This window comes from Carcharodon carcharias, chromosome 7 (genome assembly GCF_017639515.1).
Source record: "Carcharodon carcharias isolate sCarCar2 chromosome 7, sCarCar2.pri, whole genome shotgun sequence".
NCBI classification, from domain to species: Eukaryota; Metazoa; Chordata; class Chondrichthyes; order Lamniformes; family Lamnidae; genus Carcharodon; species Carcharodon carcharias.
This window is the reverse complement of record NC_054473.1, coordinates 166,658,898-166,674,751: the sequence shown is the minus strand read 5'-3', so window position 1 is coordinate 166,674,751 and position 15,854 is coordinate 166,658,898. Positions and strand designations below refer to the sequence as shown.

At 41.9% G+C, this 15,854-nt stretch overlaps 1 protein-coding gene across 1 annotated transcript in view; it reads right to left on the bottom strand.

Annotated features, from left to right (window-relative positions):
- The window catches only part of plcg2 (phospholipase C, gamma 2), a 184,378-nt gene extending 168,973 nt beyond the window's left edge, over positions 1 to 15,405 (bottom strand). The window contains exon 1 of the mRNA XM_041192701.1: positions 14,936 to 15,405. Coding sequence (XP_041048635.1) covers positions 14,936 to 15,131 — 196 coding nt within the window. The 5' untranslated portion in view covers positions 15,132 to 15,405. The remainder of the gene's footprint in view (positions 1 to 14,935) is intronic.
- Between the last annotated feature and the right edge of the window lie 449 nt (positions 15,406 to 15,854).

Here is a 15,854-nt window from a genome sequence, read left to right as displayed (position 1 = left end):
CAAATTTGCTGACATTCTCAATTAAAATTACAAGCTACCAGTGAAAAACAGAGCTCCAGATTTCGAACAAGCGAAAGTTTCTGTTGTACATGTTATCAATCACCATAAAAGCTTCAACCAAATTTTCCTTTAAAGCAAACAATGTTGGAAACCAACATTGTAAATGTGTGACACAAAATATTGCAGCAAAAGGCATGTGGGGGAGGGGACTTTCAATCAAAAAGCCAACAGCTAATATTCATTCAATGTGCAATAATCATATAGATGCATTAAGGAACTCTGACCTGTTTTCATACTACTTTTGAATATTCTAGAAAGAAAATGCATTCCACCCTCCTCCGCCATAATCTTTCTATGGTTTACAGCCCCAACTCAAGATCATAATTATAATAAGAGTGCAGCTGGCTTGAATTGGCTTAGCTCTTAAACTGAATAAACCAAACCAATTCATGGCTGCTGACTACTAATTGGAATCAGGCCCAGATCAAAAAACACAGAATTCCTATGGAAATTATGTCTGTGTTGTCCTTTGCTATTGCAGTAAAACTTGACAATTTTGCCAATATACCTCTTTCTTAATGGGGAAGACTGGCATTATATCACACAATGGGACTCTACAGTTCACCTTCGAAATGTTCACCTTATTTGCTCCTGTCTCTCTACACAATCCCCTCAGGCCAGGTCTCATTTCCTTAGATCTGGATTGTTCAAACATGATTGAGATGCTGTCCCTGAATGACAGCAATTCAGCTTTCAAAAGCCAGCAATTCATTTGGGAGGTAGATTTTATGGATTAATCAGCCCGACCTATAACCCAGAGCTTCCGGCAAAAGCACATTCATTAGGAATTCAGGCATTTAGATCAACATTCCCTGCATTATATTAAACCCATGAATTAATGACCACCGTGTGTAAGTTCCCAATATGCAATCCCACCACAAGAAGCACTGTTACATGAATGCTAAAATCTAGCCCTATATTTCTTTTCTAAAAATATTTTGTGCTCATCAACGTGTGCGATGGTGTTGGTAGGACTGGAACTTGCCCCAGTTTTTCCCTTTTTTGGGAGTTTCCACACAGGTTTCGGGGTCCTGCTGTTGCGATCAAACAGGAGCCAGAAGCCCACACTGTGTGGAGAACAGTCACCTAGCTGTGATTTTCCCCAAATTCTCTAATGAATAGCCAGAGGGTGGGCTCACCATTCAATTAAAGATACACGAAGCAAGAGGGCCAATAGAAGGCCCTCCAGCACAGAAGCAGCAGCAGGATGCCTTTACAGGTAGGGAGACAGAGGGCACCCAAGATGGAGACACTCTCTAATTTTTTTTTTAAACTTTAAATAAAAAAGGCCCTTAGCAGCTGGACTACTATTGTAGAAGAGTTTCCCCTCCACAGGTTGCCTGTGGCGACAGCTGAAGGCCTCAGAACCTACCTGGAGTGCTGGCCTCTCCATTTGCCACTGGGAGGCTGCATCTAGGCAGCTACACTGATACCCAACAACCCCAGGGACTGGGAAATTTCAGCCAGCCTCTGATATTAGACTTTAGAACTGCTTCAGTTGGCTACCTATTCCCTGTGGGCCTGCTGCCACCTCTTCTACCCATCCTACCTCAGGGAATGGGCGCAAGAATGGTGCCAGGAATTTTTGAGCCCACCTCCCTCTGTGCTTGCCCCCATCGGACGCTAAAAATTCAGCCCAATTTGTCTCAACCCCACTGCTGCAGAACCTGCCACCCTGGCTGATGATCCAGGATCCTGTGGCATTTATGGATTAGACGAATCTTTGAACACTGCCCCAGGGGCATTAGGCAAAGTTGTTTGTTATTCTATCACCAGACCGCCACTGATCACTCCCCTCCTTCAAGCTAGGATTGTAAAAGTATTTAAATTTAGAAAAGGCACCAACTCACCTGACCTGTATTAAGATCGTGGTGATCGTGGAAGCTGATGTGGGAAAATACAGCACTAAATGTAACAAAAACCTCTATTTTAAATCTCTCTCCTTACCACCACCACAAAAAGGCAAGGAAGGGTGAGGTGAGAGGTTAAGATCTTGAAAATGAAAATCCTGCCTTCAACACATCACATTCCCAGTTGCCACAATATTAACTTTGGTGATTCAGGCCCTCGATGAGACTCCCGTGAAAAGCAAGCAGGACCTTAAATAAGATGTAAAACTCATGATTTGACGACACCATCGGCACCGCGGTGTAATTATAATGGCAAGTTGGGGGAGTCAAGCAGCAGAAACATGGTAAGAGAAGCTGACTGGCCAGAAGAGGACAAATAAGTTTCAAAAGAGTACATCCTCTTTGATCTCTTTGTGGGCCAGGAGAAGCAGGAGTGCACCTCCCTCGGGGACCTGAGGAGCCCTTGGGCATCCGCACTCCTCATTTACATCCATTCATGCACTGAAAGAGAATCCCAATCCTCCGATTGCACGTGGTGATTGCACAGGAACCCCCGTCTTCCTGTGCAACCAAGCTCCCACTGCCACCCATTGGCCAGGCTATGTATCTGGCTGGCACGAAAGCAAAATCCTACGGATGCTGGAAAGCCTGAAATAAAAACAGAATGTTCTAGAAACACTCAGGTCTGGCAGCCTCTGAGAGGAGAGAAACAGAGTTAACCTTTCAGATTGACAACCTTCTGATGAAAGATCATCGACCTGAAATGCCATCTTTGTCTCTCCACCGATGCTGCCTGATTGAATCTCTCAGGGAAGTCATATTTTGGTGATCTTAACAACAGAGTCTTCATGTTCCTGACCTGAGTAGGTGAGGAGCCCGCTACCAGGCTCGTGCACATGCTTCCTGCACGTACCCCACCCCACCCCACACAACCTCGCCCCTGTAAAAACCAAGGTCAAAATTTCCATCATTATGCAAAAGTTCTTATTTTTGCAAAGTAAATTGACAAGCACCAAATGCACTGCAACTTATGCATTGCTCACTACAATAATCTGACAAACATCAGTGTTATATAAACTCAATTATTGATCCTCCTTGCAGGGTAATATTAGTAAAGCAAGTCAATGTATTCAAAAATGATCATAAATGATTCTGTATTTTTTAGATTTGTTATGGGAACTCATAGCTTGACATGCTGGTTATTTCCATGAACTTCTGTCTGCATTGCTATTTTTGTAATTATATTAATGAACTACATGCCCACTGACTCATAAACAAGTGCCAGGATGAGGCAAGGTGAATTAATAAGTGTTGCAAATGATTGTTAATGGTGGTGGTCAGCCCACCAGGGAGAAAGCAACCATTCTTTGTACCAGAGCTGTCTTATTTAATGGGTGCAAACATTAAAACTGGCTGTTCCCGTGTGTCTTTGAACTCTAGTTTTGATTGACAGCTTCATTTAATTGTAGAATATATCTTACGATTTCCTTTTTTCTCAATTCAAATTCAAAGTTGGCTGATATGGAGGCTCTTTAGGGAATTTTTGCTTCAGCAGGCAGTTGATGAATTGTGGCCAGTTCCTGGATCAGAACCCTGGAACTCCCTTCCTAACAGCATTGTGGGTGTACCTACACCACATGGACTGCAGCAGTTCAAGAAGACAGCTCACCACCACCTTTTCAAGGGCAACCAGGGATGGGTAATAAATGCTGGCCTAGCCAACGAAGACCACATCCCATGAATGAATTAAAAAAAACTGCAAAATATCCAATTTCACTTATGAACTTTGCATCACAGATGCAAGCCCAAACTAAGAGACGAAGCAAAGAAATTTATGAAAATTTCAGTAAGTTTTATTGTTGTGGATCGGGACTGTAGGGATGAAATTGGTCTTGAACTATAGCTTGAAGCAGGTGATGGGGAACTGATAGCTTGTTTTACACCCTGTCAATTTCTTTTTCATTGAAGTAATATGATTGCCAATTTGTTAAATTCATTTTGTTCTGAAGACCAGTTTCACCCCTGAAAGTTTAAGTAAAGATGATTCAAGGTTGCTTTGCTGTTGCTACAATTGCCTGATCTCATCAATAAAGTTGATGTTGAATGGACATATTGCAACAATAACTACTTGCATTTATGTAGCACCTTTGATGTGGTAAAATGTCCCAAGGCGCTTCACAGGAATGATTATCAGACAAAATTTGATACTGAGCAACATAGAGAGATATTAGGACAGGTAAACTTCACTTGCCCTAATATTTCCTTATGTGATGGGTCAAATCTTATTTGATAATCATTGTAAATAGCATCAAGAAGATCAATTGAAGCTACTTTGAAATAAGATACTGCTGGAATTGAAGTCATACAACAATGTTTTCCTACATGGCCTATGTCCCATTAGACTTTGTTCTATTGTAATATGCCTTTAAGGGATAGCAGCATGCCATCATTCGAAGGGAAGTATGCCATGTGATCCAGTCTCAGTTTCACTCTAGCTTGTGAGCAGAACACAGCACACAGAGCTCTGCTGCTGATGGTTTCAAGTTTTCTACCTTTGTATACCTGTTCTAATGTGCCTTGTCTAAATAAATGAGCCCACAACATGTTTACCCAATCCCTTATGACTGATTGGTGCCTTAAGATCATTATAAAAACACAACATGTTCCACACCCAATTACATAGTCACATGCAGTTTGGTTATTTTTATGGTTTCAACCAGGGACAATCTACTCTTGCTTTAAAAAAAATCAACTAGTTCAATATTTATACAAAATGAATGAAAAATTATGAATTAATTGCCTCACTGAGGTTCAATCATGAAAGCCAAATAAGAAATCAATGAGGAATGAGCCATATTTTGGTAAGAGGATTTTAAATCCTTGCTTCTCTAATACAACAAATTATTTGTTAAACACTCTTTCAGGAGGATGAACTCCTATTTTTAAAAAAACTAAAATCTAATAATGAATAAGAGGATGGATATCAATGATTACCTCATAACAAAAGGCAGTATAAATCCATGTAGCCATTAACAATGTAAATATCATAAAACTGCTGTTCAGAGCCTTGTAATGGAATGTGATAAAAATCCTGTCAAGAGATTTTAAAAGCAGCCTCAGGACACTGGAGCCAACATTGGTGTGATGGGTTGGTACCCATGGTCAATGATGTAATTCCTCCAATTTATTCCTGACAGGATTGACTTCTCAGCCAATACTACCAGGGAAGTGCTGGACAAAGTCCAGTGTTTCTCCAGAGAGAAGCTGAACCAATCACCCAACATACAGACAGGCAAGAAGCAATCTGGTGGCAACCTGTCCTTCCTTGAGTTATAAGCAATATGCCTGTGGTTTAGGTAGAGCAAAAGAGGGGTAAAAGCAAAATGTTTAAAGAGAGAAAATGATTTTTATAGAGGATCAATGTATGAAGTTGTAGAAAGTATTTGCAAATTTCTACTGCATATCTATATTATTAGCACATTTCCAACACATTCAAATGTGCACTATTGTCCTCCACCTCTCCAAGTTATCATTACATAAACTTTCCATGTTTGAGTCATGTACTTGAGGTTGCATATAGAGTCAGGACAACCAAACTTGTGATAAATTTTGTAATGCAATATTTCTTAACCGAAAAGAGTCTTGGATTTCCCTGGAAATCTGATGCACTATAACCGACTTGAAATAGAGTTCCCAACTGTGATTAACTGTATTCCTGGAAGTTTCATTATATGAATTGCCCCCACATGCCAGCATTAGTCAGCCAACACATCCATCCTAGTGGTGCACTCCCATCCTACGTCAACTGGAAAACAAAAAGGCTCAATATGCAACAAAGACAAAAATTGCTGGAAAAACTCAGCAGATCTGGCAGCATCTGTGGAGAGAAAGACAGGGTTAACATTTCGAGTACGTATGACTAAAAGTCATATGGACTCAAAACGTTAACTCTGTCTTTCTATCCATAGATGCTGTCAGATCTGCTGAGCTTTTCCAGCAATTTTTGCTCTTGTTTCAGGTTTCCAGATTCCGCAGTATTTTGCTTTTAGACTCATTACCCATTTGGATGATGCCTGGCTGTCAGATTAACAACCTTTTTCCCACACATTTTCAATATTTTTATATGTGATAAAGAGAAATGGTCCAAGAAAATGACAAAAAAGAAACAATACTTTTTAATGCCCTGATGATTTTTCTCCAAGATTGCACACAGCAGTGTCCTGGAGATTGATCTTCAATTCCTGGAGAATCCAGGACAATCCTGCAGGGTTGGCAACCCTCACTTGGCATGTCCTGCGTGGCACTACAACAAAATAGATGAAACTTACACAATCTCTAATTTCCTCTAGCGCTGTGTGAATCCAATTGCAGGGCAATATTTTCCTTTATGTACAACCCTTTATTAGCCAAGGCTTAGAAGCAGGGAGGTTATGCTGGAACTGTATAAAATGCTGGTTAGGCCACAACTAGAGTATTGCATGCAGTTCTGGAATCCGCATTAAAGGAATGATGTTATTGCACTAGAGAGAGTTCAAAGGAGATTTGCCAGGATATTGCCAGGGCTGGAGAGATGAAGAGAGATTGGATAGACTGGGGTTATTTTCCCTAGAGCAGAGGAGATTGAGGGGGGACATGATTGAGGTGTATAAAATTATGAGGGGCATAGATAGGATAGACAGGAAAAAACTTTTCTCCTTGGTGGAGGGATCAATAATCAGTGGGCATCGATTTAAGGTAAGGGACAGGAGGGGATGTGAGGAAGAATTTTTTCACCCCAGGGTGGTGGGAATCTAGAACTCACTGCCCGAAAGTGGTAGAGACAGACACCCTCATAACATTTAAGAAGTATTTGGATGTGCCATGGCATACAAGGCTATGGGCCTAATGCTGGAAAATGGGATTAGAATAGTTAGGTACTTGTTTGACCAGCACGGACTCGATGGGCCAAAGGGCCTTTTTCTGTGCTGTAGACCTCTATGACTCTATGAGTATTCAGTGATATGTACCATCTGTCTCACTGTTGCATAATGTGTTTGGGATGGCCTGTATGTGCATCTTAAAAGTTGAACAATATTTATTGGGTCCAGAATAGTTGCCATGCATCCTCTTAAGTGGATCTTAGTAATAATCAAGTTTTTGTTGCTGTTAAAATGTTACATTCCCAGAAAATATGACCAAAACGAAACAGAAATAAATTTCAATTACATAAAAATGGAACTTGGCTCAATTGAAGGCATTTGTGCCTCTGAGTCAGGGGTCATGGGTTTAAGATCCATTTCAGAATCTGAGCACAAATTCAATTCTAACATCTCAAAGTAGCACTGTGAATGAATGTTGCATTGTCAGATGACAATTAAACCAAAGGCTCATCCGCTTGCTAAGGTGGATGTAAAAGATCTAGTGCGACTGTGCAAGAAAGATCAGGGGAGTCCTCCTGTTGTGGTGGTGAACATTTATCCCTCAACCAAGCAGATTAACTGATAAAATCCCTCATGTTGTTTGTAGGACTTCCTGTGCACAAATTATCTGCTGTATTTTTTTGCACAACAGTGACTACACCTCAAAAGTATTTAATTGCCTTTAAAGTGCTTTGGAATATCCTGATATAAAGCTCTATGTAAATGCAAATTATTACTTTCTTCATTTAAATGACTTCCAGAGTAGCAATAGGACAGCAGGACACTTTAGCATCAAACATGTCCATGCATTTTCACCTATCTTCATGACCACAGCATAGAACCAGATTGTCCCCGATCAAATGAAGACTCTACTAGCAGAGCTTCAGTAGCAGCTAGCTGCCTATCTGCAACCCAATCAAGTTAAACTCAGAGGCCTGAATAAATGCTCATACCTAGCCTCCACATAATTGCTTCATCAGTTGAATGGAAGACATGTTACTTCACAATGATATAAGATTTTACACAGGACAGCCATGCAAGCCAGCTTGTGGATTCCAAGTACAGTGTCACCTACCAGATGTATTTATTAAACTATTAAATCATAATGTAAGGGGCTTGGAGAAAGAGCGAAACTGGTTGTGAGGCTTACTCACCCCTCCAAGGTACCGAGTGACAGATCAGTATCAGCCATTGCCCTCCCTCTCAGAAATTATTTCCTTTTTTTGCGGCACAAATCACCCTCATAATTTGTTCTGGATATCAGACACGGGCCATAGGATGTTCAACCATTTCATACACTAGAACTGCAACACATACAACAAGTTTAACACATACTGGATAATAACTGCCTAGAAGAAAGAGTTCCACAGGCAGGAGAAACATTATGTAAATACCAGTAATATTTTCTGCTGTTTTTTTAAGTCATTGAGAAATACTGACAGCAAGTCACATTTTTCTGATCATAGAATTATGAAATGATTTAGCATCAATAGAAGCCATTTGATCCATTGTGCCTATGCTGGCTCCTTGAAAGAGCTATCTAATGAGTTCTGCTTCAGTGTTCTTTCCCCATAGCCTAACAAATACTTCCAATTCAATTATTTATCTCATTCCTTTTCAGGCAGTACATTCCATATCATAACACCTCCCTGCATTAAAAAAATTCTCATGTTGCCTCTCGTTCTTTTGCCAATTGTGTTAAATCTGTATCTTCAGGTTACCAATATTTCTGCCACTGGAAACAGTTCCATCTTATTCATTCTATCAAACCCTGCATGACTGTCGATGCTCGCTGTCATTACTCCATTGAAACCAATAGCAAATTCTGGAGTCCACACATGCACTAAGTATCGCAAAAATCCAGAAGCTGCTGTCAGTAATTGTAAGCTTCTCTGGTGGATGCTTTATTGAGGTTCCCCCAGACTTGCATCAATGGGAAATCTATGAATTGATGAGAACCTTCAATCTTACTTTGTTAGTCTCACTGTAAAAGCCTTTGAAAACATTACATCTGGTTGAATGAGGTGTTACCAAGTTTTTAAACAGCGTACTAACTTCATAATTACATCATTCACAGTCCCTGAAAAGCTAAGTTTTTATTTGTCAAATTTCTCCATTACGATTTAAAAAATTCACCTATTTTTCAAGCAATTTTTTATTTGTTTATCTTTACTTCAGCTTCAATCTTAATCCAATTATAATTTTTTTTTGCTATCTGAAATTTTAAATTACAAGTAAAGGGATTTAATGCTTTTAACTTCATGGCCTGCAGTCAATGAGAATACTTCAATGTGATTGGCTTCTTACTCTGCTTGCTGACATTACTGCTGTTGCCCAGATTTGAACTGCTGCCAGGAAAGGAGAAGTTGCAGCACAGAGATTGCTAGATCTTTTTGGGCATCTTTCTTCAAGGTGGCTTCATTGGCTATCCTTTATTACAAGAGGAATTGAACATAAAAGTAAGGGTGTTATGCTTCAGTTATACAGGGCATTAGTGAGGCCACATCTTGAATACTGTGTGCAGCTTTGATCTCCTTATTTAAAGAAGGATGTAAGTGCATTGGAGGCGGTTCAGAGGAGGTTTACTAGATTGATACCTAGAATAAGCAGGTTGTTTTATGAGGAAAGGTTAGACAGACTAGGCTTGTTTCCACTGGAGTTTAGAAGAGTGAGGGAGGACTTGATTGAAGTATGTAAGATCCTGAATGGTCTTGACAAGGTGGACGTGGAAAGGATGTTTCCTCTTGTGGGCAAGCCCAGAACTAGAGGGGGCATTGTTTTAAAATTAGGGGTTGCCTGGTTAGGACAGAGATGAGAAGAAATTATTTCTCTTAGAGGGTTGTGCGACTTTGGAACTCTCTGCCTCAGAGGGCGGTGGAAGCGGGGTCACAGAATATTTTTAAGGCAGCAGTGCATAGATTCTTGTTAGGCAAGGGAATCAAAGTTTATCGGGGGTAGATGGAAATGTGAAATTCGAACACAAACAGATCAGCCATGATCATAATGAGAGGCAGAGCAGGCTTGAGGGGCTGAATGGCCTAGTTCTGCTCCTATTTCATATGTTGCTTCACCATTGGCTGCAAAATGTAGGTCACCGAATGGAATTTAATGGACCCTGCCAAAGCGGCATGATGGTGGCAGGGGTTCTGGGGTGGGCAGGGATCTGGGAGAATCGCGCAGAGTATCCACAATGAATTCCCAGAGTTGGGAAAACTTTCCCCAATTAAGTAGGGGCCAGGAAGAGCCCGCCTGCCAGTGGTGCGATGTGAATTAGACCCATTAATGGGCCACTTAAGAGCAATTATTTGAACCCAGCAGATTTTAGTGGTGATTCAGAGATTTAATGGGACTGGTATACTTCCCAAAGACACTGTTGGGTTTGCCTGTGACCTCATAGGATCGGTCCCTCATTGTCAGGCACTCAGTGCCCTATCGAGGGACTTGGCCTAAGGAAGCAGAGAAACCACCCACTCCCCTTGCCTCCAACCCTCACTCTGCCCCCTCTCTCCAGTGACCCCACCTCCCCGCAACCCCCACTCACCTGTGTCCAGAGACCCATTGGTGATCCTCAGGTTGGGCAATTAAAAACTGCCAGCCTCTGATTGGCCGACGGCTCTCGGTGATGGGATTTCTGGAACACTGGGGGCTTGATTATGCGGAAGGCCCAATGCTGGCCAGTTAAGAGTCTGAGAGCACTTAAATCACATTGCACCTCCCCCATGGAAGTGATGTGGGGCTCCTACCAGTTCTCCAACTGGTGGTGTGGGGGTGGTTCTCCTGTTGCTAGAACTGAATCCCAGCCACTATCTCCAAATGCTTTCTCATCATTGACATTAAGCTGTCTGACCTGTAGTTGCCAGACTTATTCTTCTCCCCCTTTTTGAACAGGGGACCTTTCCAACCCTGTGACACCATTCACATATCTAAGGAGGATTGGAAGATTGTGGCCAGTGCTTCCTCAATTTCCACTCTTAATTCCCTTAGCAACCCAGGACCAGGTGACTTTCCTAGTTTTAGTGCTGCCAGCTTTTTAATCGCCCCCTTTGTGTTTTTATCCAATATAATTTCTCTATTATCTTTTCCTTTACTGTCCATTGGCAGCATTCTCAAAGTACTCATTTCATGCCTCAGACTATTTTTCTACCTCCATAAGATGACCTTTATAGTCCCAAATTTTCCCCATTCTTCCTTTTACTATTTGTGTTTATAAAAGACTTTCGGGTTCCTTTTATGTTACCACTAACCCATTTTCATACTCTTCTTTGCCCCTTTCATTTCCTTTGTTAGTTCCCCCTTATTTTTTGTGTTGAGTTTGGTTCTATACTGAATTATGAGTACAACATTTATAATAATTTTTTTTTATGTTTCATTTTAATCTGTACATCTTTAGTCATCCAGGGACTTCTAACTTTGGATGCTCTTCCTTTCCCCCTCATAGGAATGTGTCTAGACTATACCCAAACCATCTCCTCTTGGAAGACCTCCCATTGCTCATTTACTGCTTTCCTCACCAGTCTATGATTCCAATCGACCGCAGCCAGATCACTGTTCCAACTCACTGAAACTGACCCTCCTCCCGTTGAATATTTTTGTATTTGATTTTTCCTTCTCCCTTTTCATAACTACTGATGATATTGTGATTTCTATATCCCAAATTTCTCCCACTGCAATATGTTCCACTGGCCCCACTTCATTTCCCAGAATTAGATCTTGCTTCTTTCCTCCTTGGGCTAGAAACATACTGATCAAAAAAGTTGTCTTGTACATATATCAGAAAATTCTCCTGTTCTTTGTCCCATATACTGTTATTTTCCTAGTCTACCTTAGGACAACTGAAGTCGTCCATTATCACTACCCATCTTCCAGGGCCACTCAGCTTATGGACTCATTACAGTCTTGGGCCAAACATGGACAAAAGAGGTGAAAAACAAGAGGGGAGGTGAAAGTGACTGCCCTTGACAATAAGGCAGCATTTGACCAAGTGTGGCATCAAAAAGCTCTGGCAAAATTGAAATCAATGGGAATCAGGAGGGAAACTCCCCACTGATTGGAATCAGACCTAGCACAAAGGAAGGTGCTTGTGATTGTAGGAGGCCAATAATCTCAGTCCCAGGACATTGATGCAGGTATTCCTCAAGGCAATGTCTTAGGCCCAACCATCGTCACCTGCTTCATCAATGACCTTACCTCCATCATAAGGTCAGAAGTGGGGATGTTCGCTAATGATCGCACAATGTTCAGCACCATTCGCAACTCCTCAAATACTAAGACAGTTTGTGTCAATATGCAGCAAAACCTAGACAATATTCAGGCTTGGGCTGATAAGTGTCAAGTAACATTCGTGACACACAAGTGCCAGGAAATGACCATCTCCACCTGGAATGGTGGGTTGTCTTATGAGGAAAGGTTGGACAGATGAGGCTTGTGTCCATTAGAGTTTAGAAGAGTAAGAGGAGTCTTGAATGAAACATATAAGATCCTGAGTGGTCTTGAGAAGGTGGATGTGGAGAGGATGTTTCCTCTTGTGGGAGAATCTAGACCTAGAGGTCACTGTTTAAAAATAAGGGGTCACCTATTTAGAACAGAGATGAAGTGAAATTTTTTCACTCAGAGGGTCGTGAGTCTTTAGAACTTTCTTCCTGAACAGGTGGAGGAAGTAGGCTCTTTGAATATTTTTAAGGCAGAGGTGGATAGATTCTTCGTAAGCAAGGGGGTGATAGGTCATTGGGGGTAGGTGGGATGCAGATTTCCGGTTACTATCAGATCAATTATAATCCTGTTGAATGACGGAGCAGGCTTGAGGGGCTGAATGGCCTACTCCTCCTTGTTCGTATGCTTGTGTGTATGTTCATAAAAGAGATTCTAAACATCTCCCCTTAACACTTGATGGCATTACCATTGCTGAATCTCCCACTGTCAACATCCTCGGGATTACTATTGACCAGAAACTGAATTGGACTAGTCATATAAATACTGTGGCTACAAGAGCAGGTCAGAGGCTAGGAATCCTGTGGCAAGTAACTCACCTCCTGACTCCCCAAAGCCCACCATTTACAAGGCACAAGCCAGGAGTGTGATGGAATACCCTCCACTTGCCTGGATGAGTGCAGCTCCAACAGCACTCAAGAAGCACAGTACCATCCAAGACAAAGCAGCTGCTAAATCGGCAACCCATCCCCCACCTTCAGCATTCACTCCATCCACCATCAATACACTCTGTACTATATACAAGATGCACTGCTGCAACTCACCAACACTCCTCACCATGACCTGTACCACCTAGAAGGACAAAAGCAGACACATGGAAACAGCACCACCTGGAAGTTCCCCTCCAAGCCACTCACCATCCTGACTTGGAAATATATCACCGTTCCTTCACTGTCGCTGGGTCAAAATCCTGGAACTCCCTTCTTAACAGCACTGTGGGTGTACCTTCACCACGTGGACTGCAGCAGTTCAAGAAGGCAGCTGACCACCACATTCTCAAGGACAATTAGGGATGGGCAACAAATGCTGGCCCAGCCAGCGAAGTCCACATCCCATGAAGGAAAAAAAAACTTTCTGCTATTTGCCTGCAAATTTGCTTCTCCATTCCCTTCCCACTATTTAGTGGTGACTTAGTACTCCCAGCAGTATAATAGCTTCTCTTTTGTGTTACATACTAGTGAGTATTGGAGCAATAAAATGAAACAGGTTAATGAGTGATGAGAGAAATGGTGCAAGAGGTTAGGCTCCAGATTGCTGGAACATTTGAACCAGTTTTGGGAAAGAAAAGAACTGAACAGTATTGATTGTTACACCTCAACAGGCAATGGGAATAATCCAGAGTTTACTATCTTTGAGTTTCTGCTCTTTAACTTCCTCCCTCATTCCTAAAACAATGTCTATTGGACTCTTCCTACCTATGTCATTGGTTCCAACACAGACCATGACTTCTGCTTGCTCCCCTTTTCCTTACAGAATGCCCTGCAGTTGTTCAATGATATCCTTTGCCCTGGCTCTTCACCACTGCATTTCTACACATTGTTGAGTCCATCTGTGTTGTGCATATGCTCTAGATTCCACTTCCCCGAGGTGTTTTCACAGTCATTGTTTAGCCCTGAAAATCGGTTTGGAATTGCCAGACTCTTGAAGTATGCCAGCATTGCCTACCTCTTCCTACCCTTGCAACTGGCCTCCCACTTAGTATCGTCCTGAACTCTCTGTAGCTGAAGGATGAACGCCTCTGGGAACTTGCAATCTTGTAAATTTTCGGTCACCTGTATGCCCTGCAGTGACTTGAACTGCTTCTCATGCTTAGATGCCCTGAGCTGGAGTTCAACCAACTGGGGACACTTCCTGCACATGCCAAGCATCCTGAAGTTCTCACATGGCACGGAATTGCAGCAATGGGTCTCAGCTGTCCCATCACTTTGCTTAAAAGTTCATCTACTCGCATTTTTTATATATATGTATCTTACGTTTTATATATGTTATATATATGTGTGTGCATATATATTATATATTACTTTCATTTCATATCCCCTTACTCCTATTCATTGTTTATGTTATCCAGATTTTTATTTTATGTCATTCTGATCCTTTTAATGTCGGTACCCTATACTTAATTTAAATGTATCACCGATTATTTATATTATTACCTATTTACTGATTCTCCTTAGTTTAAATGATAGAGAAGTAATCACAGGAAAAGATTGAGAAAACTGATGACCTCATTCAACTGTTGGGGAAGGAGGATGGGGGGGTGGGAGTGTCACCTCCATTTTTTTCCTGCCATGGGTTATGTCCCCATTCCTCCAAGTTCCAAATCCCAGAGCTGTCCGAATGACAGACCCAGCCCCCGCCCCGCAACAGCTCTTCACACATGGTTAAACCTGCCTTGAAGTCCCTGGGGTGCAGGGTCCACAGTTCACCTTAAAAAGCAGCAAGTTCCATTATTGCGGCTAAATGGTAAGCTTTAATGAGAAACACGCAACTGCCTTTTCAAAAAGCCCGCCTCCTAATGAATTCTGAGTACAGAATGATGATTCAATATCTAGTAATAACTCGCCTGAAATTGACAGCTCGGCGGGAGTCCCGCAACGATTCACTGAGCGGCACTAGAACCCGCCTCAAATGGATACTCACGGACACCCTCGATCTTGTCTGCGGTCCTGTTCCAGGACAGTTGCTGGGTTTCCATGATCACCTGCAGGGTTCTCCTCTCCGGCTGTGACTTTTTCAGGCTAAACACTGTCATAACGGCTCCCAACTCCAAGGTCCTTTTCAGTTGACTTTTCTCCGGCTCCGACATACAATCCAGACCGTCTCTATTCCAAGACATCTTTTTTGCTCGCTCTCTCTCTCTCTCTCTCACTCCCCCTAGTCCTTTTATTTTTAAGCTTCACAAGACTGAAGGCAACACGGTGGGTATCCAGCTCCCTCCGCCACTGCCGCAGATCGCACAGCAGAGCACGGTGCAGATTCGGCTCAGGCAATTACAATCATCTGGAGACTTCAGCGGGGACCAACGAATGTCAGAATTGACTTTTTTGTATCACTTTGCACACACAAACATGGCCAAAACTAGTGGGTTTTTCATGGCTACAAAACAAACATCTTGCATGTTCCGCAATTTAACTGCATGAGGAAGTTGGCTGAAATTTCTGAAAAAAAAACCCTTAGTCCGGAAGCGCTGTTGATGCGATCTATGCAAAACTATGAAGCTGCCCAAAGGTACGTGAGTTACACTTAGCAGAGGGTGAGATTTGCCTGTGACATTTATACAGCGCCATCTGGCGCAGTCTTGATCCTTGCCGCAACAGCGAAAAATCTTTTTTTATCCAAACCACCCCCCCCCACCCCCGCCAAGTGATCGATATTCATATCGAAATAGGTGCTAATATCTCCTTTCATTTTTTTATGAGTTTTAATCTATTAAATGCACATATTCAAACGAAGACAGATCCTAATCGGATAATTGTGGTAAAGTACATGAACGTTGTCTGAAATAAATTGCTAAAAATAATGCTCACAGCTCAAGTTCAAGTAGACTAAAGTTTGTTCC